At 38.8% G+C, this 27,409-nt stretch overlaps 1 protein-coding gene and 1 long non-coding RNA gene across 2 annotated transcripts; both read right to left on the bottom strand.

Annotated features, from left to right (window-relative positions):
* Positions 1–10,891: 10,891 nt before the first annotated feature.
* On the bottom strand, positions 10,892–17,835 carry LOC145792786 (uncharacterized). The gene is made up of 4 exons (XR_014332685.1): positions 17,691–17,835; positions 17,320–17,490; positions 14,381–14,476; positions 10,892–11,251 (listed from the first exon to the last, which is right to left on the bottom strand). It is a non-coding gene; the product is annotated as an uncharacterized LOC145792786 (long non-coding RNA).
* A 2,106-nt stretch (positions 17,836–19,941) lies between these two features.
* LOC145792785 (protein PHOSPHATE-INDUCED 1-like) lies at positions 19,942–26,404 on the bottom strand. The gene is made up of 3 exons (XM_082874294.1): positions 26,080–26,404; positions 25,728–25,740; positions 19,942–20,755 (listed from the first exon to the last, which is right to left on the bottom strand). Exons 1-3 carry the CDS (start codon positions 26,305–26,307, stop codon positions 20,037–20,039), a joined length of 960 nt encoding a protein of 319 aa, XP_082730420.1. The 5' UTR covers positions 26,308–26,404; the 3' UTR covers positions 19,942–20,036.
* Between the last annotated feature and the right edge of the window lie 1,005 nt (positions 26,405–27,409).

Below are 27,409 nucleotides of genomic sequence, written 5' to 3'. Positions count from 1 at the left end.
AAATTTCTCAAATTCTTTAAAATTTCAATTAAACTTGTACATGTGTAATTTAACACCTCAATTTCATGATTCTGCTATTAATTGAAGCAAAACCATCAACCATCTCCATAGGCGAAACTAGGGTTTTTTAAGAGAAATTAAAGCTTTTCACAAAAACACATTTTATTCCAACCCTTCTATTACTTTTACACCCAACTCATGACCCTAGATTATAACCCAACAAGTAAACCCAACTCTCTTCAAACCCTAACCCCCAATCTCAGAATTCATCACAATATGCATAAAAATATAAACTTTTGTATTTATATGAAGAAAATACCACAAATCTATCTATAAATGAGGGTATTGAAAGAGAACTAGAAACCCCTACCTTTTGAAGCAAGAGATGATGACCCAAAATTCACCGATGACGAAACCACGAACTATTCGGTTCAAAATGAAGCCCTTGACGAGATCTACATTCTTTCTCAAAGGACCAAGGTAAAAAGATCACTCTAGGTGAGTAGATCTAGAGATTTTAGTGAAAAAGTTTGACTTTTAGAGAGAGAGAAGAGAACTCATGGTTTGAAGAGAGGAAAGAGGAGAAAAAGTGAAATGAAAATATGTTTGGAGCCTATTTATAGTAGCAAGGTAATAATAGAATAATAGCCCTAAAGTCAAATGAAAAAAACAAGTCAAAAACCCCTTAAAAGTAGGGCCCAAACTAGTTCAAAAAGCTGAAAATTACACGCAGGTGTCGACCCTTTGGGCACATGTGTCGACCCTTTAGAAAGAAAAGCAATCTGTGCAATGGGCAAGGTGTCGACCCTTAGATAGGAAGGGTCGACACTAAATTTCAGCAAGCAACTTTTAGATTCTGCAACATACAAGGGTCAATCCTTGAGGCCAACAACAAAGGCAAGTGTTGACACCACTAAGATTGGTGTCGACCCCAGAGCAAGATTTCTAAGTTCCCAAACAACTTTTCAACATAAACAAGTGTGAAGGAAAAATCCCAACTAGTTTAAATCGGATTATATTCCTCCAAAATCAACATTCAACAACCCCAAAGACTTCAAAAAATGAAAATAAGGGAATTAAATACACACTCCAATGGATTAAAGGATGCGAGTGTTACACTTTACATTTTCTGCTTTACATCTGTTCGACACCTGTGCTTTCTACTTTACACTTTCTGCATCTGTTCATACATTGTGCTTTCTGTTTTGCACTTTCTGTATCTGTTCATACATTGTGCTTTCTGCTTTGTGCTTTTTATATCTATTCATACTGTATTGACACATATCACTGTATCTTCTTTGCAGCTGTGGGTGTGTGCTTATTTTCCGACTCTAGCTCCGAAGCCCATGGAGGAGCTCCCACTGGCAGTCCTTTACTTACGGAGGATAATGGCCGGCACCAGCGCAGAACCCGTGAGACCTTTACGTTCTTCCACCATTGCTTCGACACTATGGCTGCTCATGAGGTAACCCAAAACACAGTTATTTTTTCTTTACAACTGTTCTAATTCACATTAGCAACTGGCAGCAACTAATGATCCATACAACCTCTACTTGCAGATTATGTGGCAGCCATAGGCCATGATGCTGGCTGGGATTCGGGACCAGTACGCCAGGGCCTGGGCCACTTCTCGCTTCCGTATTCTACTCGAGGGCCCAGTCTGCCAGGCCTGGTTCCTAAGCAAGCGGTTCGTGCGCCAGACCGTGGGCCTGCCTGACCTTATCATTTCGATGGTGCCGCTAGAGTCCATGCGATCAGCAGACAGCCTATCCATTGATGAGGTAACTCAGTTTATGTTGGGCTTGGATGCTGACTAGTTTCGAGCAGAGGACGACTATGCGACCTTCATCCAAACACATCTCATGCCACCTTTGACCAGTGCTCGTGGAGGTGAGGATACGAGAGCTTCTACTGCGAGAGAAGTGCCTAGAGTGACCAGGGTGACCAGGGCCCGTGCTTCCCGAGAAAGGAAGAGGATCAGTTGGCCAAAGCTTCCTACTGCACTGATATGATGGCGGCATATCGGGGATGCTTACCAGGTCCCGATTGAGCCTGCAGCGACTGGGCACAAGCTTGTCGTGGTTCGAGGTCCGACTAAAGTATGGACCACTCTTTACCACTTGCACCGCACATTTCATTTTAGATATATTCACTGCGAACACTGATCATCCAAATGCATTTACAAGCATCCATTGAGTATACAGGGGGCGCTCTTGAGCTGATAGCCTTCTTGATGGGTATGATATAGAGAAGGGAGACGCTGCTTGGCCTTCACGGCATCTTGGTAATTTCTTCAGTTTACACTTTATGCTATCAAATTTCCACTAATACACTAGCATTTCAACTGTATTTTTCCAAACTGCACTGATACACTGCATTGCCACACTGTATTCACACACTATACTTACATACTATATCTTACTTCTGTATACACTATTCTGCGTGGCATGCTTGCATCTGACACACACACTACATACTATGCTTGTATCTGATACACATACTAAAACTGATATGTAACAACTATCTTTTTTCATATCCCAGCTATACTTATTGCTCCAGTAGCAGCAGCAGCGCCAGCAGTGACAGCACCTCCTCCAGCAGTAGGGAGGAGAGGCAGAGATAGGAGTACCCGAGACTAGAGCAGTCCTCTCGAGCCCATCTTGAGGGACGATGATGTTGAGACCAACGGCTCGGAGGAGGTAGCGAGTTAGCACCCTGGGTCGTCGGAGAGCAGAAATGATGATGCCGGCTCAGGTTTCGAGAGCAGAGGTGACGATGTTAAGGAGGGTTCTAAAGTAGAGAACGGAGATGATGCCGGCTCTTGTTCCGGCTCAGAGACAGATTCAGACAATAGAGCCAATGGAGATAGTGCCCTAGAGTCCTCTCCTTTGAGGAAGAGGACGAACAGGGCCTTTCGGGCCCGAGGCGCCTGGCACTGATTTTTTGATTTTTTGCTTATTTTCTTTTTGTTTGGTAGCATTAGCACATGTATAGCCTTTAGGAAGTTTTATTTTGCTTTAAAACTTGTACTCATTGTAGACACACTATTTTAACCAACCTCAAGACTTAGACGTCATCACTTGTGCACTCGATGATTACGATTGCATATGTTCGCTTTGAGTGCCTGAAGTACTCGGTGGAATGCCCTGTCTTTGAGGTTTTAAAACTTGTCATTTTTGTGCTTTGTTTTGGACCAAAACCTTGTTGTTTCAAGCCTGGAACTTGTGGTGATCTGTCGGCCACCACCATAGGTTGTCAGCCATGGCTCATGGTTGTCGGCCATTGGTGTGGCCGGTCAGCTACCAGTGGTGGACGACGGCCACCAGTGTCTTTTTCTAGATATTTGTTGACAACTGTGCCAGCTGTTGGCACATTTAGCTACATCTCCCTACACGTGTATGGTGGGATGTTTTTAAGCTCAAGGCTTGTTTTTCTCTATATATGGGGGTTCTTCCCCCATTTTTTAGGGTTAAAAAATTTGGAACCAAATTATCTCTCTCTCTCTCTCTAGACTTCTCTCTCTCTATTGTAATTTTATACACATTTGCTCACAAATCCTACACTTTTGTCTATACACCCTTGATAGAAGTTACTAGTCTTTGGGCTGAGGTAGCTTGGGACTTGTTTTGAGCTCTAGGAGGAGGTTTCTGGCTTGGATTGTTGGCCACATTGTGTCTTGGCTTCAAGAGGTATAACACTCTCCTTTTATACTTGTTTTGCACACTTGCTTTGCCATCTTTTCCAATTGTTTTGGGGCTGATTTTGAACTATAAAAGCTCTGCTTTTATGGCTTAAAGGTGTTGGTTTGAGGCCATTTTTAGTTAAGGGGTGGTTCACCCTTCTTGCTTCTTTACTTGTAAAGTTTTTGTGTCTTTGTTCATCACTTTCAAACCAATTTTTTTGGGCCTTTTAACCAATAAATTTCTGAGGTTTTTCACTGGCAAAAAACTCATTTTGAAGTACAAATTTGGAGGAGTTAGCCTCCCCTCTTTGTGCCTTGTTTACATGTCTAGTTAGCTTCACATGTTAGCATGTTTTTCTAGCTTAACTTAGCTTAAGTCTAGTATGTTTTTATCTCTGAAATAGACTGCTCTAGCTATGTTTTGGGCTATTTGGGTCGTTTGAGTCTTGTTTTGCATGCTTGTAGTGTAATGGTCCTCACAAGTTGGTGTTTTAGGGTCTTAGACACCTCTTGTTTGAGTTGATAGCATCTTTTGGTGTTGTTTTTCACTCTATTTCAATACTATAATCTCTGTAACCTCCCTCTTTGCTTGACTCTTTCATTTTCTTTTGAGGGTTGTTTCAAGCTTGGGATCCTTTAAGCTTGAGATTGAGGTTATGCTCAATGGTTTAATCCTCTTTGAGGGTTCATTACCAACGGCATGATCTCTCTCTTGCCTTACATTATCCCTTGGTTGACACTTCTTTTATCTTAGAAGACACTCACCAATGGACTAATTGATTAAAGAATGATTTGGTAATTAAAATGTCTAAACAAAATTGACAAGTAAAAGTGGTAAGATAAGCACTTCTTTGTGTTGTGTTGCATTGCATGTGTTCAAATTGGACATTAGTTTGAACACAAGGAAAATAGAACATTTCATACTCAAAAGTGATGAAATGTGCTATTTTCCTAGGTCTCCATTGCCCTTGATCATGCATGATAGGGTGATGGTCATTTGAGTCTTGTTTTGCATTCATTAAACTTGTACAAACTTGGTTCTATCGCCATCATGCAATAAAATTTCTTGGTTGATGGTTTGAGAGCCAAGAGTATCACTCATTTGAACTTGTTTGATGATAAGGAGGGTAACAGTACAAATAAACCTTCAAAAAGTACACTGTTTTGCTCTATTTTCTCTCTGTTGCAGCAAGGAAGTCAAAGCCAGTGGTGGCCGATGGCCACCACCAGTAGCCGATCGGCCACCATTGTTGTCTGAACGATCATCAGTAGTGGCCGACCGGCCCCACTGTCGGCCACCAATGCAAATTCAACAGTGTGCTCCTGAGACAAAACAGAGTAAATCTAGAGAAGGAGAAAGCGTAAGTGCTTCTGTGCAACAGAGGCTTGCAGTAGCAAAACAATGGCCTTTCGGGTGAAAAATCGAGCATGCATGCATCCCTCATTTCCCGTGGCCCTTTAGTTAATTTGCTTAGTTAATTAGTTGTAGCTAATGCTTGCAAATGATGTAATTATTCAAGTACATTAGTTAATTAATTCATATTGTAATTAATTAGTTAACTATTTAGCTAATTAGTTTGCTTTGTAATATTTAATTAACTTAGATAGCTAATTATTTATTTGTTTTACTTAATTAGCTTGGAATAGTTAGTTAATCCTTTTAAGTGTTGTAATTAGTTAGCTTAATTAGAGTAGCTAGTTGGTTATCTTATTCATTCAGACCTTCCTTCGCAAAGGCGTAATGTTGTAATAAGTGCATGTGCGTGTGTGTATGTCTTCCAACCCCACTTCTTTCTCCCTTTTATTTAATCGATTTCGATGGTTTGATTAGGGTCATGTTTTAATTAGCATATCGCATGCTTGCATCCATTCATTCATATTGCATGCACCGAGGCTCGGCTCATCATTCTAACTGCATCATCATTTCAATAATTCCTTGAATACGTGTTTAATTGCATGTTGTTCAAATCGATCCATATGTCATATTAGTAGTTGAGCCTATTAATTGCATATTGTATGTGTTGCATTAAACATCTTGTATAGTTAGGGATCATGCATTATTTTCTAACTCATATCTTCTTAGCTTGGAGTACTATGTGAGTTTTAGTGCTTTAGCATACTTGCATGAGTGTGAGTGACTGCCATGTCTAGCATGATTGCCATGAGGCTCTATGCTTACTTGCTAAATTGCATGAATTCCTGTGGATGAAAGCTTGTTGTTTGAATTGGAACGATTCAACGAATGCATGTTTTAAGCCCACTTTGTTAAGTGGCAAATCATGTTTTAAGCCCACTATGTTTGGTGGCAAATCCGCAATCTGTAAGCTCACTTGAGGTGGAAAATTCAAACCATTTTTGCAAACAAACATGAGTTGAATTGTTCCAAATTAAGTAAACTAGTCTATACTTGCTTGTGTGCATCACATAGTAATGCTAGTTTAATAACCGGAATAAGAGCACATAATGTTTATAAAAAATCATATCATGATTAGTAGAGGCCGGTCTTCGATTGGGTGAGTAGGGGTGCTCAATTCATGACCTTCCCCTCTCGTACCTAAGTTCCCGAGCCGAGGCAACTTTGTTGATGACGGACACATGGTCTTTGACACGAGTCATAGGTTTCCTAAATTTTTTCAAATATAAATAATTTAGGTGGCGACTCTGTATCTGGAAAAGCAGTCAAATTTTGGCACTTTTTGATTCGAAATCGATTTTCCAAAACGATTTGCTGGATTGGGACTCTTTGGTGTTTATCAGTTTCACATTGCACTTGTGAGATTAGATTCAGAACTGTGGAAGTCCAAACTGTAGGGCTTCTTTTCGAGCTTCCGAAAGGAGGCGCAAAAAAGGCGAGCCACACTCCTCTTTTGTAAAAAGCCATGATCGAAATAAAACCCCACAATTTTTATGAAAAGTGTGTTATCATTTTTGCGTCATGAGCACCACATATGCATGAAATGGACATGGAATTGAAATGGTCAAGAGCACTTGATTGAAACAAAATTCTTAATCGGGGTAATGAATTAACTGACAACTAGAATACAAAATGCAAAATACAACTCGATAAATAACACAACAACAACTCAATAAGCTAAACAAAACAACTCAAATACAACTCAACAAACTTGCTAAAATCAAAGGACTCAAAACAAGACCTTAAAACAAACAAAGAGAAGAACAAAACACATGCTTTTAGCATTGTTCAGCACAAAGGTGGACAGCAAGCCTGAGAGGAAGGCTGTCGGCCAGAGGGGAAGCTTGCCGGCCCTTTCCAACCACAAGAAATGGCCTGCCGGTCACTAAGGTAGCCTGCCAGCCACCTGCCGGCCATCAATGTGCAGAACCTCCAAATTGCTGACAACTGGCTTCCACTCACTGCCTCATCTTCTACAAAAGCTGAACTTCGTGAATTCTTCATTTCAGCTGCAAATTCTTCACAAATGGAGCAATTTTTCACTAAAAAACTCTCGGATTGGATAGCGATTTTAGACGGCTCAAAAAAGGTAAATTTCTGGGATTTCGACATAAATGCACTTTTTTCGTTAAGCCGAACTCAACTTTGTTTTCCATTCCTTTATGCCGCGACTAGGTGCTGGGACTCGATTACACACGTCTTTAGCTTCGGGAGACAAGAAATATGCCCAACAATTGAAGAATTTCAGGCACTAATGGAATCCTGGCATGATGAGAAAATCATGCCTCAGCCCTGTTTTGGCCATACCCAAGATTTTGGACGGATGTGTGAGCTTACTCTGCACGAGGCTAAATCTCTGGCCCACAACGGAGAACTAGATGTTCCTAGTTTGATTCATCAATTTTTCGATGCCGGTGATTGAGGAAACCTTTTCTAGCAAAATTTTTGGCAGCATGCCCTCTGCTTATGTATGCTGGCTCATTTCCTTCAAGACCCTACCAACATCGCAACAGTTACTGTTATGACTAATATCACATTAGTATCCCTGTTACTTGAGATTAGTTACATTGCACATAATAAATAAATAAATATGCCTATCCGCGTTTCATGCACATTAAAATAAAAAATAAAATAGTTCTATCTGCTTCACATGCACATTAAACTAAAATAAAAAAAAAAAAAATAGAATAGTTCTATATGCTTGGCATGCATATTAAACAAAAGGCCCATCTGCTAGAAGACAAACGGGTTGAGGCTATGGACATTTAAAAAAAAAAAAAGATGAAAAGAAAACAAAAAAAGATTAAAAAAAATAAAAATAAAAATAAAAAGAGCCTACCTGCTTGGCTCTGATATTTAAAATATGACAATTAGATATATTTTTACTTATGTTATATTAAATTTAAATTTACATAATAGATTCTAATTCTAAATAGTTTTTCTTCGTACTTTTTTAAAAAATACATTTATATTTTAACATAACACACACCCGGAAAAAAAATGAAAAAAAGAAGCATAGTAAAATTAAAATAACATCAAGGGAGCTGCTGCAGTAATCTCAAGCAATTGATGGAGTGGTAAAGACTTGAGAATAAGATTCAAAATTTGAAATTTGAGTCACTCTCAAGGGGCTGCTAGAGGTTTACCTGATCGTTTACTTTAAGGCTCTATGATTAGTGGAATTGTGTGCAAGTTAGGCAGAACTTGATTATCAAAAATAAAATAAAATAAAATAAAATTCTATAGTGTACATTCTTAAAAAAAGCATGCGATTCGCAACATAATCATAATGGACCGAACTTTCACTTTAAAGTACACACCATAATTTTACTTTAAATTCCCATATTCATAATTTTACCACAGAAGTGACAACACACTATATACATTCATAATTTTTAATATAAAAATTAGTAATTTTCTAATAATAAAAAAGTGTGTACATAGTAACATTTTCCTAACATCAATGGTCGGCGTGACAATGTCTAAGCATGTAGGTGATTAGGAGACCCCAGGAATATTGCAGGTCAATTTATCCATCTCTTGCTCCATTTTAATCTAACCTCCTCCATTTTAAAGCAATTTAATTATTAATATTTTATCAGAAGATTGAAACAAAGCCTTATGGGATGTCACAAAGTTTGTAATTATCTCAGTGTGGTTAAAGAATAAATACAGTTTGTTCTGTAGACACAGTCAATCAATCTCCACAATTGTTTCTTTTTTGGGATTAAATTTTTTGTTTGGAAACATGCAAGTTCATGCATGGATGACTATCTTTTTCATACTTGAAGAATAAGATTGTGGAAAATTTTGAAGAATATTAATTTTTTTTTTTTAAATTTACTTGTAAATCTATGTGTTGCTCACTTCTAGTTCTGACTAGAGTGAGATTTAAAAACATAAAACAAAAGAGAAAACAACCCAATTTTACAAATAATGTCCTATCCTGAATTATAGTTGTTTTTAAACTTGTAATTTCATTAAAGATTATTGTTATGATATCAGTTGTGTAACAAACGTGAATGGGTGAAATGCCACCCAATTTTCAAGACAAAGCAATTAAGATGGTTTTTGGTTTACTGAAATAGAATTGAATGAAATTATCATTTTATTAAAATATATATTTTTATATTGAGCAAATTATACTAACAGTCCCTATAGTTTGGGACTCGTGTCACTTTGGTTCCCGACTTTTCAATTGTGACACATTTGACCCTCAATTTTGAATCTTATTCCAAATAAAGACAATTGAAGATATTATTGTTTAATTTCAAGGGCAAAATCATCAATTTAATAAAATATAAATTAATTTGACAAAAATAAATGTCAAAAAAATATTTTTAATTTTTAAAAAATTATTTTTATCCACCAATGATAAAATTATGTAAAATTGATAAAAATTAGTAAAAATTACATGATTAATTTTTAAAAATTAATTTTACATGATCATTATCCAAACACATAATAAAAATTAATTTGGTAAAAAAAAAATTTCTAAAAGATTTTTTAATTTTATATAATTTTATTTTTAGCAAGTAGAAATAATTTTTAAAAATTCAAAAATATATGTTTGACATTTATTTTTGTCAAATTAGTTTATATTTTATCAAATTGATAATTTTACCCTTGAAAAATCTAATGATATTTTCAATTGTCCCTATTTGAAACAAGATTCAAAATTCAGGGTCAAATGTGTCATAATTGAAAAGTCAGGAATCAAAGTGACACAATCTCCAAACTATAGGGACTATTTGTGTAATTCACCTTTTTATATTTGGTTGATTAAAAAAATAAAAATTTATTATAAATGGAATAATGATTTATTATTAAAAGGGAATAATGATTCTATAGGGGAGACTAAAAAATGACCATTTTCTGTCATTCTATCTCATTTCAATGAACTAAATAAAACAAAAGGTATAAAATGACTAATTAAGTAATCGATCTTAGTTTGTTACATTTCTTATACATAATATAATTTTTGTTTTAGATATATTTTATAAATTATATATTTTTTCCGTAAATCAAAACATATATGGTAAATTACACTCACATCTCCTAAGATTTGAAAAAAATATAACATGTCTCACAAATTTGACGACTAAAATTTGGCAACTAAGTTTTTAGTCGCCAAATGTACTACATTGCCAACTAAGTTTTTAGTCGCCAAAAGATTTGAAATAAAATTAAATATCATATTTTCGGCGACTAGATTTTTTGTTGCTAAAAGTTCAGTTATTAGTAGCATAAAGTAAATAACAATGTTTTGGCTACTAAGATTTTAGTCACCTAAAGTCAACAAATTTTTTGCCTACTAAAGATTTAGTCGCCTAAAGTCTTATGTTTTTAGCTACTAAGATTTTTGTCGGCAAACATTGTGTTTTGGATACTAAACATTTGGTCGCCTAAAGTCTCACATTTTTTTGCTACTAAAGTTTTAGTCGCCAAAATTTTTTTTTTTTTTTTGTCCTCAGCTTATTTTTTTAGCTACGACATATTTTAGTTGCCAAATGTTTGATTGTTTGTTTTGGCTACTAAACTTTTAGTGGCCAAATGTTTGATTGTTTTTTTTGGCTACTAAACTTTTAGTAGTCAAAACTATTTTCCGAATTTTTTTTTTTAAACTACTAACAATTTAGTTGCCAAAGACATGCTCTTATGTTTCATCGCAAAATTATAATTTATTCACAACCTGTCTATGTTCCATGCAACCTGTAATACGTATATAAACAAAACAATACATATACTATTCATAATTTCACAATGTAAAATTATCAATCATGCCACAGTCCATATTACTTCCAACCATCCAAAAATAAATAACTTTATATATTCCATACAAACCAACTATTGTCCAAACTAAAATTATATTTCCATACAAGAATCCAACCTGCCATATACAAAAAATATATTTATTACCATGCGATATGGCTATTTGGCGTGGTACAACTTACCATCGTAATCTGTACCATGACAAAAGGTGATCTATATGTCACACCAGCAACTATCAGTTGGATTACAAAAGTTATATATATTAGTAATGCTAATATTCACAAAAACAGAGGAAGACATAGTTAGCAGGATTATACAAAAAGTGTCAAGTGTCCTCCATAAACAAAAATTTAGACTATCCACAAGTCCACGCCAAAAGCCATCTACAAAAAATAAAAAAAACAATTGCACCCATTATAAAATATCAATTCATTCCGACATAGGAAAAAGGTTGTAATAACATGCATTTAAGGTAAAACAATCTATAAAAACCTTTTTTCGAAATATAATCATATGTATGTATCATGAAAGATTTATTCCACACTTGATTTCAATTTACAAATAATACAATTTCTAGGAGCATACCTCTTCATAAAATAAATTTTTCTGAGTAGAATATTTTGGTGGTAAATTTATTTTAATTCTTCTTCATTCTCATTTTCCTAGTCAAAGTAAAATGATTGAGTAATATACAAGGTTATCTCTATAACCATATCATGCTTTCTTAATACGTTTACCACCCAAATGACCACCGTGTATGATGAAACAATGGCATCATTTACAATGAAAATGTTGAAAATTTATTGGATGTCAAACTCTTCTTTTTTCGAATAAGTTTAAGTCGTTTTTGTCTCTAACTCCTAAACTACGTGTGCTAATGACATTCCGTTTGTTATCACAAGTCCTATATATCACGGGGAAGCTGGCTATGACATCCCTACGGTGGTTCCGGGGCTGTTTCGCTTTTATGCTCCCTTAACACCCTTTTTCGGTTAAGCTTAAGGCGTTTTTGGCTCTAACTCCCAACCTACACATACTAATTACATTCCATCTGTTGTCACAGGTCCTATTTGTCACAGGCAAGGTGGTCGTGACATCCGTACGGTGGTTCGGGGGTTGATTTGCATTTTCGCCCCCTAAACGCCCTTTTTCGGTTAAGTTTGCTGCATTTTCGGCTCTAACCCCAAACTACGTGTGCTAATTACATTCCATCTATTGTCACAGGTCCTATTTGCCACGGGGAAGGTGGCCGTGACATCTGTACGCTGGTTCGGAAGCTGTTTCACATTTTCGTTGCCTTAACGCCATTTTTTGATTAAGTTCAAAGCGTTTTTGGCTCTAACTCTCAACCTACACGTGCTAATTGCATTTCATCTATTGTCACAGGTCTTATTTGTGATGGGGAAAGTGGTCGTGACATCCGTACCGTCGTTCGGCAGCTGGTTCACATTTTCGCCCCCTTAACGCCCCTTTCTATTAAGTGTAATGCATTTTTGGCTCTAACTCCCAAACTACGTGTGCTAATTGCATTCTGTCTGTTGTCACAGGTCCTATTTGTGATAAGGAAGGTGGCCGTGACATCCGTAGGGTCGTTCGGGGGCTGATTCACATTTTCGCCCCTTTAACGCCCCTTTTCAGTTAAATTTGATGCATTTTTGGCTCTAACTCCCAAACTACGTGTGCTAATTACATTCCATTTGTTGTCATAGGTCCTATTTGTGATCGAGGAAGGTGGCCGTGACATCTGTGTGGTGGTTGGGGGGTTAATTCACATTTTTGCCCCCTTAACGCACATATTCGGTTAAGTTTAATGCATTTTCGGTTCTAAGTCCGAAACTATGTGTGCTAATTACATTCCATCTATTGTCACAAGTCCCATTTATGATGAAGAAGGTGGCTGTGACATTCGTACGGTCGTTCGGTGGATGATTCGCATTTTTACCCCCTTAACGCCCTTTTTCGGTTAAGTTCAATGCATTTTTGGCTCTAACTCCCAAACTACGTGTGCTAATTACATTCTGTTTGTTGTCACGGGTCCTATTTGTGTCAGGGAAGATGGCCATGACATCCGTACGGTGGTTCGAGGGCTGTTTCGCATTTTCCCCCCGTTAACGCCCTTTTTCGATTCAATTTAATGCATTTTCGGCTCTAACTCCCAAACTACGTGTGCTAATTACATTTGGTCTATTGTTGTATGTCCTATTTGTGATGAGGAAGGTGGCCGTCACATCCGTACGATGGTTCCGGGGCGGTTTCGCTTTTTCGCCTCCTTAACGCCCTTTTTTGGTTAAGTTTAAGGCGTTTTCGGTTTTAACTCCCAACCTAAATTACTAATTACATTCCGTCTATTGACACAGGTCCTATTTTCTACAAAAAAGGTGGCCGTGACATCCATACGCTGGTTCGAAAGCTGTTTCGCATTTTCGCTACCTTAACGCCCTTTTTCGGTTAAGTTTAAGGCGTTTTTGACTCTAACTCCCAACCTACACGTGCTAATTACATTTCGTTTGTTTTCATAGGTCCTATTTGTGATGGGGAAGGTGGTCGTGACATTCGTACGGTGGTTCGGGGGCTGATTCGCATTTTCGCCCTCTTAACGCCATTTTTCGGTTAAGTTTAATGCATTTTCGGCTCTAACTCCCAAACTACGTGTGCTAATTACATTTGGTCTATTGTTACATGTCCTATTTGTGACGGGGAATGTGGTCGTGACATCCGTACAGTGGTTCAGGGGCTGTTTTGCATTTTCGCCCTCTTAACGCCCTTTTTCTATTAAGTTTAAGGCATTTTCGGCTCTAACTTCCAACCTAGGCGTGCCAATTGCATGCCATTTGTTGCCATAGATCCTATTTGTCATGAGGATGCTACCCATAACATCTATGTAGTGGTTCGGGGGCTATTTTGCATTTTCACCCCTAGAATGTCCTTTTTCGATTAAGTTTAAGGTGTTTTCGGCTCTAACTCCCAGCCTAGGTGTGCTAATTACATGCCAACTATTGTCACAGATCCTATTTGGCATGAGGAAGCTGCTTGTGACATCCATATAGTGGTTCGGGGACTGTTTTGCATTTTCGCCCCCCGAACACCGTTTTTCGACTAAGTTTAAGGAATTTTTTACTCCAACTCCCAACCTACATATGCTAATTACATCCCGTCTGTTCCCATAGGTCCTATGTGTCATGTGGAAGCTACCCGTGATATCCGTAGAGCGGTTCAGGGGCTGTTTTACATTTTTGCCTCTTGAACGCCCTTTTTCGACTAAGTTGGATTATTTTTAATTTTTTTTTCAATTAACTTAAATGAATGTATGTAGTTCCTAATCTCAAAACAGGTTGGAAGAAAATTTAATTGCATTAGTAATCTTGTTAGGCTTCATAAAATTTACACAATCTTGTTGTGCTAATTTACTCTAATCTATGTGAAACCCAATCATTTATGTATTCTGTTTAACCATTTAATTTACTATAATCAATTCAGGGAAAGTGAATTTTTCATAGAAAACATGTGCTTACCTTTTTCATATCATAATGAAGCCCTTCAGAGTATCCAAACACCAAGTGTTCTGCTGCTAAGTCTTCTAATATTACGAATCAAAACCTACTCAAAGTCTGGAAACAAAAACAATAGAAAACAAAACCCATTATCAACATTGAAAATGATATACAAAACCCGTTTTCTAATAAACAAGACATGTCTGACAAAACATGTCTCACTTGAGTGAAAACCCCAAACCTTGAACTGGGTATACAAATGAAGAATTTTCTGATCAAGTTTATAGGGAATAGATGGAAATGGAGATGGAGATTACACACATAAGATGGGATGGAACTACTACTACTACAAACAGCACCAACAATCCTATGAAAAGCAGTTAGGAGAACCTCACAGCTCCTGAAATACTATATTTTCCTTCAATTTCTATGAGGCAGTTTGAGTTTGCCATGGCTACCCAAGCTACTGATGGACCACTCCACGCTTCTCACTAATCTTACTTAATATGTTTTGTCATTGCCTCTTCTTATTGGTTTGTTGTTGATAATGATGATGATAATACAATGATGATGATGATGATAAACCACTGTTCATAATATTGAACATTGTTGATTGAAATGATGGAAGGTTTTGATGATATATGTATTGGTGATTCACATACATATATGCAAAGAGCTCCAAAAGGTTATTCATTTTTTTTTTTATGTTACTTTTCCCAAAAAGTAGCACCGAATAACCAATCGCATATATATGAAACCATAAATCTTTTAAAATGGGTGAATTCAAAAATAGTACATGCTATTATTAATCCAATCTCATAGAATTAAGTAACGAAATATGATTTTGTCCCTGTTATAAACAACAAAAGCTCCTTTATATAGTGAAGTGTTTTACAGAATTTCATATACATAACCAACATGAAAAATTAGTTTTATATATCTAATTTAATATCACTGTACTAGTAATTATATTACTTAATCCTACTTAACATATCTCTTAGTCTTATAGAATTCATAATCTTACTCAACTTATACGTATCAAACAGGACGTGTCCTGATGTCTTAAGAGTAACTTTAACTACCAATTTATCAGGACACAAAATCTTTTACAAAACATATTTTTCAGGATAGGAATGCAAAAATTAAGTCAAAAAAATAAAACCTTAACAATAAAAAAAAATTGTCAATAAAGTAGATAAATCAAAAGTTTAGCTTAATGCTAGATATACACCAAAGACATTGAAGAAGAAGCACACTTTGCTCTTGCAGCCCAAGGTGTCAAATAACTAAAATGAGAGGCAATATCACTTGCCACACAAACAATCTTGGGCAACTCATGGTTGTCATTTGATTTGCCAAATAAATACAAAATAACCTTTAAAATGCCACTTCTTATCATCCTTCAGAAAGATTAATTTCAAAGCTACTATTAGCATTACAACTTGCTAATCTAATAAGCCAGCTCAGTTGCAGCCAAGGCCACAACTCAGAACAGAGCTGCAAGAGTCATAAGAAGAGTCACAAGAGCTACAGCTCAGGCAGCTGCCAAGGCCACGGCTCAGACCAGAGCTGCAGCAGCTATAGCAACAACAAAGGCCACAGTAACCACAGCCAAGGCCACAGCTCAGAACAGAGCTGCAGCAGTTGCAGCATCAGCAGCAGTCCCAATATCAAGCACGTGTGTATTCCAAAGCAAGTTGTAATTGAGTTGTTAGTTTGTTAGAGATTAACTATAGTTTGGTTAAGTAGTTATAGTCAGGTTAGGTGGTTATGGTTTGGTTAAATAGAGATTATTAGATTTGTATAAAAAGGCTAACATCACTATAATTGAATTCATTGAATACAAAACACTATATCTCTTATTCTCTTTATAATCTATAACCAGTATGAACATATGTATCTTCAAAATAACTATTTGGCAATTTACTTCCTTGAACATCAACATATCAATGTGTAAGTATGACTACTAGCTCTTTTCTGGTTCAAAATAACTCCTCTTTTTCTTTTTTTTTTTTTGGAGTTTTATCTAACCCACTTGAAAATAATCAGAAAATACCACCACATTTGCATTTATAATATAATCTTTTCATAACAATTATTGAAAATCCACCCAAGTGGAAAAAATGTAGGTTTGATCCATTCAATTAAAACATTAAAATTGAAATCTCATCTCAATATATGGTTCTTCCTTGACAAAAAACACTAGCCAAATTTGGAATCTTGAAAAGAAATGAAAGGCGTAGCCAAAGCCATTGATTGTACAGTTTGACATTTTGCAATTCTGAAAGCTATTAAAACCAATGCATACCCTAAGAATATTTCTGTCTATGTATGAGTTGTTCTCATATTAATCTACCTGTTTTTTTTTTCTTTAGACAGGAGTGGATGAAAATGATCAGAACTTCGCTTTACAATCACATTTTAGCAGCCATACATGCAAATAAATACACAATCAATGTATATGAGTTGTTCTCATATTAATCTACTTTTTTTTTTCTTCAGGCATGAGGGGAAGAAAATGATAAGAACTTTGCTTTACAATCACATTTTAGTAGCCATACAGCAGTTTTTGGATTCTTAATTTTATTCTCTCTTGTTTCATGATATTCTTTCTTGGGTCTAGAGGAATAACAAATAAATTTATTAAATATTAAAACCCAAACCAATATGTGACTTCAGAATACAACAGAAGAAGTAGAAGAAAAAAATGAGCAGTTTTTGATTAGGGCATCGCATCAAATAGTTGGAGGGCGAAAGATGTAACAGGAAGAACAAATTCACGGGAAAGAACAAATGTATGAAAAGTACAAATCAACAACTACGAATCCAAGTCAATATGAGGACAAACCAAACTCAGACACAGAGAGCCAAGAGAGTTCTCAATCAAGCAACCATAGGATAATGAAATTAATAATTGGATTGCACAGCTAATGGCATATGGAAGTTGAAGAAGGGCATACCTCGTCTGTTTCTTGAACCAGATTGACAAAAATTTGCATGTTGAATGTTGTTTGGGGAACAGACCAATCAGTTGAATGTTGTTTGTGGAATGAACTATGTTTCTAAGTTGAGGGTAAAATACTTCAAATCTCCATGAATATATTCATTATTTAGCAAGAGAGATCAAGCCTCTGCATCAAAAATAAATAAAAAAATACAAAACAAAAAAACCCTAAGTTTAGAACAAAAATCACAACCAATTTACTCGTTTCCTAGAAATGAAACTCCTATAGCATCAAAAAACAAAACAAAACAAAACAAAAACCCCTAGAGCTATAGTGAAATAGGGAAATAGAAGAAGAGAGAGAGAGAGAGAGAGAGAGAGAAATACCTAAATCAAAATCAATGGGCTTGAGACGGTGAGCAACGGTGAGTGACGGTGGCGATGAGACATTGTACCAACGGAGAGTGATAGGCAGTTCGATCGGAGTGAGAGCAAACAATGTGTTGATTGGTTTTTCCTTTGGTGTATGTATCGATACATACAGAGAAAAAAAAAAGATTAAACATAAAGCAGAATTAGGCGGCAAAATTGTGTTCCCACAAAAAAAATTTAGTTTTATTGCTAAAATCATTTTGATCACTGAAAATAACCTTTGTCGACCATACTTTTTTGTAGCTAAAAATAAAAGTAAAACAATGTTAATTATTTGGCAACTAAACTATTTTAGTAGCCAAAAATTATTATTCCACGACGAAAACATTTTTGGTCACCGAAAATAAATATTTACTGACTAAATTTTAGTCTCCAAAGATTAATATTAAATATTATGCGTGATGTTTGCCGACTAAATTTGTTTTAGTAGGCAAAAAGTAGTATACAATGACTAAATAAATCTTTGTAGCAAAAAATCATAACTAACGCCAACTAATATGTCTTTTAGTCGCCTATTGGGTATTTTTTAGCAACTAAGTGGTTTTTTGTCGCCTATTGAGTAACTTTTTAACGACTAATTGTATTTTAATCGCCTATTGGGCTCTTTTTAGTGACTAACTATTTTTTAGTCGCCTATTGGGTCATTTTTTAGCTACTAATTGTATTTTTTTCGCCAATAAGTAATACACGGCTACTAAAAAATTTTAGTAGCTAAAATATGAACCATTGCCGACCAATACAAATTTTAGTTGCCAAAGAGCTAACTTTTGGCGACTAAATTCATTTTAGTCGCCAAATTTGGTCGCCAAAAGTGCGAATTGTTGTAGTGACAATAGAACAAAAAAAAAAAAAAAAAAAAAAACAAGACACATACGTCAAATCATTTATGAGTGGGGCTCATGGCCACGTAAATTTTACTTTTAGTATTCTTAAACATTTTTCAAAAACAATATCATTCCTCAATTCCGATATTGACCACAGTAATACTAATGGCACAATTTTCCAAATACTCGTTTCTTCTTAAAATTAACACTTGCTCACCATTGTAACAATGCTTCAACATCATCTAGGTATTACCCAACACAATTCCCACCAATTCAAAATTCCAAACCATACTCTCCATACCAGTGGACAATTGCGATGTTTGGGAAAGATTTTTTTTTGGTTTTTTTTTTCATTAAAAGTCAAATTGGTTACAAAATCAAAAAAAAGAAATCCAAACAAAATATCACATCAAACCCCATAATCATTTTATTTTTTCTCTCACAAACATCACATTCAATCACAAAAAAACCCAACTATCTTCTCAAATAAAAAAAAAATTTCTCTAATAATATCCTACAACTAAAAAAACCTACAAAAAAAACCTCACTTCCCAAACACCCACAATGTAAAAGTACATGGTTACAGTTTCAATTTCCTTTCTGCAAAGGACACACAGAGTGCTAGCATTATTATCCAACACCCCAATTCTATGTAGAAAATCTGATGTTTTCACTCGGACCCTCCAATTCATCCATATGCACTCCATTTACGAGGACTTCATTCAACCACGTATAAAGTCTGTTTACCTCTTCCTCCTCTCAAGCTCTCAGCTGTCTTCTGAAAACCAGATTCCATTCACCTGAACTTCCTCTTCTCTGACTGTACTGCAGCAAAGAACCCTCCGTATCCTCTGATAGACTAAACAGTCCTGGAAATTTCTCACTGAAATTGCTATTATTACACCAAATATCAGTCCAAAATTGTGTTCTTTCTCCCATGTCCAACCTTTATTCTCACACTATCCATATAAAAATCAAACAACTGAGGGTTATCCTGGGTAATACTTTAGAATACCCTGCCATATTGGAGACACTTTACCTGCTGCCCCCTTTTATGGCCACCACTCTCCTCTAACCCTATCATACTAGTATATAGCAGTGATATTACAAATATTAATCACTAATAAAAAATTACTAGTTGGAGATCCCCTTTGCTTCTCACTCAATTATATCTTGTTTGTTTTCCAATTTTTCTTTTTATTTTTTTATTATTTTTTTAAATTTGTTCTTCCATCTGTTATATTTAAAATTAAAGAAAATTAAGACACAAGTTTTAATTTTCAAGAATTGGCAGCAAATAAATTTCATATCATGGAATAATTAAGCAAACCAATTTGCGCGTGTATATTATTAATCATTAAACATAAAAATAAACAAATGAATGAATAAAAGAATGAATTGGCATTGTAAATCTGTATAAACCTTTACCATGGGTGTTACATCGTAGCTAAATCTAATTCTAGCCTCTAATTTTCTATCAGTTCAAAGTGGAACAAGACGATGTAGCTGGATCATACAAAGCAGGAAGCAAGTACTTCCTTCCATTAGCACCATGCGCATTGTAGCTAGCACCCGTTGTGGGGTCCACCAACAGATCCCCAGGGTAACCCGGGTAGGACCCTTTCCCATAAACCCCAGGACAAGCCGATGCAGCTTCAAGTGGCGCATCGGCCGGACCTTGGTAGTATCCATTTCCAAACGGGTTCGTCACTGTCCCGGCCAAGAGGCTAGCCAGGTTAATGAGCATACCGTCCAGACCCACATCGTTGTTGGGTGCATCCAGGGGTGGGGTCTGTGGTCCGTACATGGGCTGGTGGAATGGCCAAGCGCATTGACCCGGGCACTGAGTCTCCGAGTTGCCGACCCAGATGTAGGCAAACTTGTAATTCCTTCCCTTAATCTGGCTAGTTTTGGAAGATCCGTGAGCCCCACACCGACTCATACAGAACCCATCTACGGTGACATCGGAGGCAGTCAACACAACGTTGACGGCGTGGATTTGATCGGCCTTGGATGCCAGCTGTTTGATCTGTTTCTCAGAGAGCGACTTTCCGAGCGAGTAGTTCTCATCGAGTATTTGTTTGCCCAGAGAGAGTGAAAGAGAGGAGGGTTTCTTGGAGTCAACGAGGTGGTAGTAGTTCTGGGTTGTCTTCCACCAGTTGGCAACAGAGGGTTGGGTTTGAGGTGGGGAAGAAGACAGTGAAATTGTGAGTTTGGTAACGAGGGAGAGAAAAAGAGAGGGACTGAAAGTTGGTGTTATTGTATTATGTTTCAGTGTAATTACAAGAGAGCAAGCTCCCTCTCTTTATAGAGAGGAGAGGGAGACAATTAGCATTGGATGCCTGGAATTAACTAAAGCTAAAGTAAAGTTTCCTTCTTTACAGCTACACATGGAGCCTTTACAGATGCAAGGTTGCCTTTACAGATGCAAGGATACAGCTATACATAGTGGGGGATATATTATATGTATATTATATGTTAACAGCCCCCCGCAAACTCAAGGAGGGTAGGCATCGACCAAGTTGAGTTTGGAAACAAGATCACGAAAGCGCCCAGGAGAATGAGCCTTGGTGAAGATATCAGCAGGTTGATCGGCAGAAGCAATTGGGAGAAGATGAACAGTACCACGGGTAACATGTTGTCGAATGAAATGGCAATCAATCTCAATATGCTTGGTGCGATCATGGAAAACATCATTGTGAGCAATCTGAATAGCACTCTGATTGTCACAATAAAGAGCGGTAGCGCCAGAAGAGGAAATACCCATATCAGTGAGGAGCCAGCGAAGCCAGAGAAGTTCCTGAGTAGTATCGGCAAGAGCTCGGTATTCAGCTTCGGTGCTAGAACGGGCAGTGAGGGATTGTTTTTTGCTACGCCAAGTAAGAAGAGAATCCCCTAAGAAGAAACAGAAGCCCGTGGTGGAGCGTCGATCCGTAGGATCCCCAGCCCAATCAGCATCAGAGAAGGCACGCAGTTCCAGAGATGAGGAAGCAGAGTAGTGAAGGCCATGGAACAGGGTGCCTTTGATGTACCGAAGGATGTGAAGGAGAGCAGTATAGTGGGGAGTGCGAGGAGCCGACATGTACTGACTAACAATGTGAACAGCATAGGCAATGTCAGGACGAGTTACTGTGAGATAGACAAGACTGCCGACGAGCTGACGATAGAGAGTAGCATCAGGGAGGAGAGCCCCGTCGAGAGGAGTGAGACGAATCTGAGGATCAACTGGAGTAGATGTAGTTTTGCAATCAGTAAGACCAGCACGAGCCAGAAGATCGGATGCATATTTGGCCTGAGATAAGTAAGAGCCAGTAGGATCATGAGAGACTTCAAGGCCTAAAAAGTAGTTGAGAGTACCAAGGTCCTTCATCTCAAACTGTCGGTGGAGAAAGCGTTTGAGGTGGAGAATACCAGCTGCATCATTACCAGTGATAATCATATCATCCACATACAGAAGGAGAAGAGTGGTACCATGAGGAGTAGTCCGGATAAAAAGAGCAGAGTCATAGGAGCTGGAGGTGAACCCAAAGTCATGAATGGTAGAACTGAACTTAGCAAACCAGGCACGGGGTGCTTGCTTGAGGCCATAGAGGGCACGCTGTAGTTTGCAAACCTTATGAGGGGGAAAAGTAGACCCAGGGGGAGGTTGCATGTAGACCTCCTCAAGAAGATTACCATTGAGGAAGGCATTTTTGACATCCATTTGAAAAAGCTCCCAGTGGCGAGCAGCAGCAACAGCCAGTAAACTGCGAACAGAGGTAAGCCGAGCAACAGGAGCGAAGGTTTCCTCATAGTCAATCCCATATTCCTGGTTGAAACCCTTGGCAACAAGACGAGCTTTGTAGCGTTCAATCGAGCCATCAGAATGAGTCTTGATTTTGTAAACCCATTTGCAGCCAATCGCAGTTTTGCCAGGAGGAAGGTCAACAAGATCCCAAGTATGAGTTTTGTCCAAAGCCTGAAGTTCATCAGTCATAGCTTGCTGCCAAAGAGGATTAGTACAAGCCTCACGATAGGAGGTAGGTTCATAAGTAGAAAAGGCAGCAGACCCAACAATATAATCACGAAGGTGGATAGGAGGTTGAGTTACCCGGTGTGGTCGACCCGTAGGAGGATCGGTGGGAGGAAGAACCAGTGGAGAAGGAGGTGGTGCAGGGAGAGGTGGACCTTCAGGGAGAGCAGTCTGGTGGGGAGCAGGAGTAAGCAAGGGCGTCTCAATGACGGAGGGACCTGTATCAAAATCATCAGAGAAGAGATCGATGGAAGGATTAGTAAACAGTACATTAGTGGAAAGTGCAGGTAAGTGAAATGAGGATAGGGAGGAAAACATTTGGTGCTCCCAAAAAACTACATGGCGGGAGATACGAAGACGTTTAGAGAGAGGGTCCCAACAGCGAAAGCCTTTATGTTCAATTCCATACCCAAGAAAGCAACAAAGACGAGAACGCGGTTCAAGCTTGGTGCGTTCATGAGACTGAAGGAGAACAAAGCAGGCAGAGCCAAAAACCCGAAGATTAGCATAGGGAGGGGGAGTGCCATGCAGACGTTCAAATGGAGTTTGATTATGGATGACAGGGGAAGGAGCACAATTGATAGTGTAGACAGCAGTGAGGGCAGCTTCCCCCCAAAAGTTTTCAGGGCAGGAAGAAGAAAGAAGGAGAGCGCGAGTAGTGTCAAGAATATGCCTATGTTTCCGTTCAGCACGGCCATTTTGCTGGGACGTGCCAGCACAGGAACGATGAGGCAGTGTACCATGACTCTGAAGAAAAGAAAGGAAATCTGAATCCCGATATTCCATAGCATTGTCGGAGCGAAAAAGTTTGATGGTTTTAGAAAATTGGGTGTGGATCATTTGGGCAAATCGATAATAAAGAGTTTTGAGGTCAGACCGAGTTTTCATGAGAAAAATCCAGGTAAACCGTGAAAAATCATCAATGAAAACAACAAAATAACGAGATCCCCCCATAGTAGTGGTAGGGGAAGGGCCCCAAATATCCGAATGTATAAGATCAAAAGGTGCACAGGAAACAGAAGTACTTTTATTGAATGATAAAGCAGGTTGTTTGGCAAGTTGACAGGGTATACAATCGAAAGTTTCTGGAATTACATGACCCAATTGTCCACTAGAAACCAAAGACTTTAAGCGAGTAATAGAAATATGTCCTAAGCGACAATGCCAAAGCTGAAAAGGAGATAATGAGGAAGCAGAGGCAGGAGCAGCAATCTGAGGAGAAGCAGGAACATGAAGGTGAATGAGCTCATAGAGACGTCCATGCTTACGGCCGATCCCAATAGTCTGCCTCGTCTGAGGGTCCTGCACCAAACAATGAGTAGCAGAAAAGGTGACAGTTAGACCAAGTTCACATAATTGACCAATAGAGATAAGGTTTAAAGTGAGAGCAGGGATATGATAAACTTGAGGTAAAGTTAAGGAAGATGTGGAAACAGTACCAAGATGACGGACAGTCATGAGAGAACCATCAGCAGTTTGAATTGAGGGAATATGAGGAGAGGAAGAGATAGAAGAAAATATAGTTGAACTGGAGGTCATATGATTACAACAGGCAGAATCAAAATACCAAGAAGAGTTACCTGGAATTACAGACAAAGCGGTAGGAGGAGGTGTACCAGAAGGGGAGAGAAGGTGTTTGAACATGGCCTCGACATCTGTTGGAGAAAAGAGAGGGGTAGACGGAGCCGGAGACTCAGAAAAACCCTCGGCGGCAGCAGCAGCAGTGGCGGTGTGAGGAAACTGATTCCCAGGATGAGATTGGTTTCTGGAACGATGAAAGCTCCCCCGAGAAGAACCACCGCGAAAAGAGTGGTTGTTGGAGGATGAGCGGGATGGATGGCGAAGACAATCCTGTTGCAGATGACCAGGACTAAGTTTGTTGCAATATCGGCAGGTTCTGACTGGGCAATTGACTAGGAGATGTGTGGAAGGAAGGCCCCGATTCTGACAGTAGAGACAGGCAGTGGTCCGCTGGGGGAATGATGGTTGGTACGGGGGAGTGGCAAGAACAGAGTCCACATGATGAGGTTGGAGAGTACCAAGACGAGTCTCTTCTGATAGCAACTCAGAAATAGCTTGTTCCAGAGTGGGCAAGGGATGGCGATGAAGAAGAGAGGCACGTACAGGCTCAAAAGATGAAGTGAGAGCCATAAGAAAGTGCACCAACCTTTGCTGATTACGATAAGCAGTAAATAAAACAGCATCTTCTTGGTGAGGCCAAGTTGGTTCAGAAAGAGCAAGCTGGTCCCAAACTGAGTACATTTGAGAGAGGAAGTCATTGATGGACTGACTAGATTCTTGGCGCATCCGATGAAGTTGGCTCTGAAGTTGATATTGATGAGCAAGACCAGTAGTCTGGTAGCGTTCTTTCAAAAAATCCCAGATATCTTTGGCAGGAGTGGTGACAGAGTCAAGCTGAAAGCGGCCAAACTGAAGACTGATAGAGGTAACAGACGTATTCCGAAACCAGGTAATGATTTGGTAATTCTTACTGTCCCATTCCTCAAGGCGATCTTCATATGTAGGAGTAGCAGGGGAAATAGTGGTTTCAGCAGTGTCTTTGACCGGTTGGGTGATGTCCCCGGTGATAATTCGCCAGAGCTTCTTTCCTTTGAGGAAGGAAGACATGGCTTGGGCCCATAGAACATAGTTGGAACCATCCAAAATAACGGAAATAGGATGGGAGGCATCAGGACGATCCATAATAATAGATGAGGAGGTCTAAATGGATAGGGAGAGACCTGTAGGAGCAAAATTAGGTAAAACAGAGTGTACCAGTGAGTCCGGAAGGTCGAAAATAGCTAGGAAAGGTGGGCTGTGCAAGGATGATGTCAGCAGGGTGGAAAATGAGGTCAGCGGCGCACGTTAGCAGGAAGGGCGTGCGGCGCACGGTAGCAGAGGGGACTGGCAGCGTATGTTAGCAGAATGGCGCACGCGGGTGCACAATAGCGGAACGGCGCACACGCGGCTCACGGTAGTCGAACGGCGCACGCTGGTGCACGGTAGCAGGTACGGCGCACGACAGGGCAGGATGGAAGGCGCGTGGCAGCGCGTGTGAGAGTGGCAACGGAAGCAGAGACGCGCCGAGAGAAGAAGCGGCGCGTGAGAGCGCGTGAAGGCTTGTTTGGTGATGGGCTTGGTGCCGTTGGGATCGTAGGGAAATTCCGAGCTGTTTGGTATAGTCCACTGTGTACGGAAGTAAGACCTAAAATTGAGGGATGCCAGAATTGTGTTTCTAAGCTCTGATACCATGTGAGTTTGGTAACGAGGGAGAGAAAAAGAGAGGGACTGAAAGTTGGTGTTATTGTATTATGTTTCAGTGTAATTACAAGAGAGCAAGCTCCCTCTCTTTATAGAGAGGAGAGGGAGACAATTAGCATTGGATGCCTGGAATTAACTAAAGCTAAAGTAAAGTTTCCTTCTTTACAGCTACACATGGAGCCTTTACAGATGCAAGGATACAGCTATACATAGTGGGGGATATATTATATGTATATTATATGTTAACAGAAATGACGAAATCGGAGATAATGGCTCGTTGGGTGGGATTGAATTTGCCGTACCAAATGAGGTTAATTGAGATTTTGCCAGAGAGAAGAGGACCATGGTGGTATTGAAGGAGATTGGTCTGATCTTGAACCAACTCAGTGAGTTTTCTTGCTGCGAAAGAGATATGGAAGAGAGAGACAACAAAGAAAAGTTGTAGAATGAAACGGGATGATACAAGAGAAGCCATTTTCTGACCTCGAACAGAAAATGATTTTGGAGTTGGGGAGAGAGAGAGAGAGAGGAGTAGCAAAGATGCTTTGAGTTTTTTGTGATATGAGAGGTGCAGAGTGGTGCTATTTATATTGGACTTGAGAACCATCTTTGTACAATTTTTAACGGTGTGTATAGTGACGTTGAGAAATGGAACACGGGAGGCGAACCTGCTTAGAAAGAAGCACAATTTCGCCTTATCATGATAGCTTTTATAATAATGTAGATTATATTTTATCATATTTTATGTAATAGTATATGAGAGGGTAATTTTTGGGAAGAATTGGGTCGAGTTGTGTGATTAGGCTTTGAGGCCCAAAGTGTGAAGGACTCAGTAAAAGGCCGCAATAATATTCCGGTCCAGAAGAAGCATAGTTACTCCGGCCCAGGAGAGGTATGGTTACTCCGGTTTAGGAGAGGAGTAATTGCTTCGGCCCTAGATGGTATAAAGCTACTCCGGTCTGGAGGTAACTTGATGTTAGTCCGGTCTCGGGATTAATCCGGTCGCGGTGTATTGTGGTTAGGTCGGCCAGAGCTTGCTACTCAGAAGCTTGGTCTAAACGCATCATGGTTGAACGGGGGAAAGCCGAGATAAGGAGTTAAAGGAGAATACCGAGCTAAGGATAGTTCGGTCTTCTCTGTGGCTCAGCATAGCAGTGTTACTTCGGTGAAATGGTGATTCGGCCATGGAGAAAACCATCCCACTTGGTTTAAGCAGTGGGGGAGGGTGTAAAAGGATAAGCATTATCCTTAGGAGTGTGAATTCTAGGAGGACTCTGCATGGAGAAATACAAGTCCCACTAGGATTGTGCCACGGGAAACTTATAAAAGCTCACAAACATCACCTTGGAGGAGGTAATTGAACACAATTCTTTCTGAGAGCATAAAACTTTGTCTATTTGTCAAGCTTACTGACTTAGGCATCGGAGAGGTTTCCGGCACACACCCGCCGGCTAGCTCACGTTTGTGTTTTCAGGTGATAAAGCGACGTCGTACGGAGGAGCGTGGACTTGGTCAACAGGATTATACGAGGAGAATTATTTCCTCCCCGTACAGTATACTTTATTTATGTGTTAAGA

Source organism: Camellia sinensis, chromosome 6 (genome assembly GCF_055761805.1).
Source record: "Camellia sinensis isolate YWXY chromosome 6, ASM5576180v1, whole genome shotgun sequence".
Taxonomy (NCBI): Eukaryota; Viridiplantae; Streptophyta; class Magnoliopsida; order Ericales; family Theaceae; genus Camellia; species Camellia sinensis.
The sequence above is the reverse complement of the archived record's forward strand: the minus strand, read 5'-3'. Positions and strand labels throughout refer to the sequence as shown.

Coding starts and splice junctions, on each gene's coding strand:
- LOC145792785 (XM_082874294.1), bottom strand. CDS start 26,307: ATGGCTTCTCTTGTATCATCCCGTTTCATTCTACAACTTTTCTTTGTT.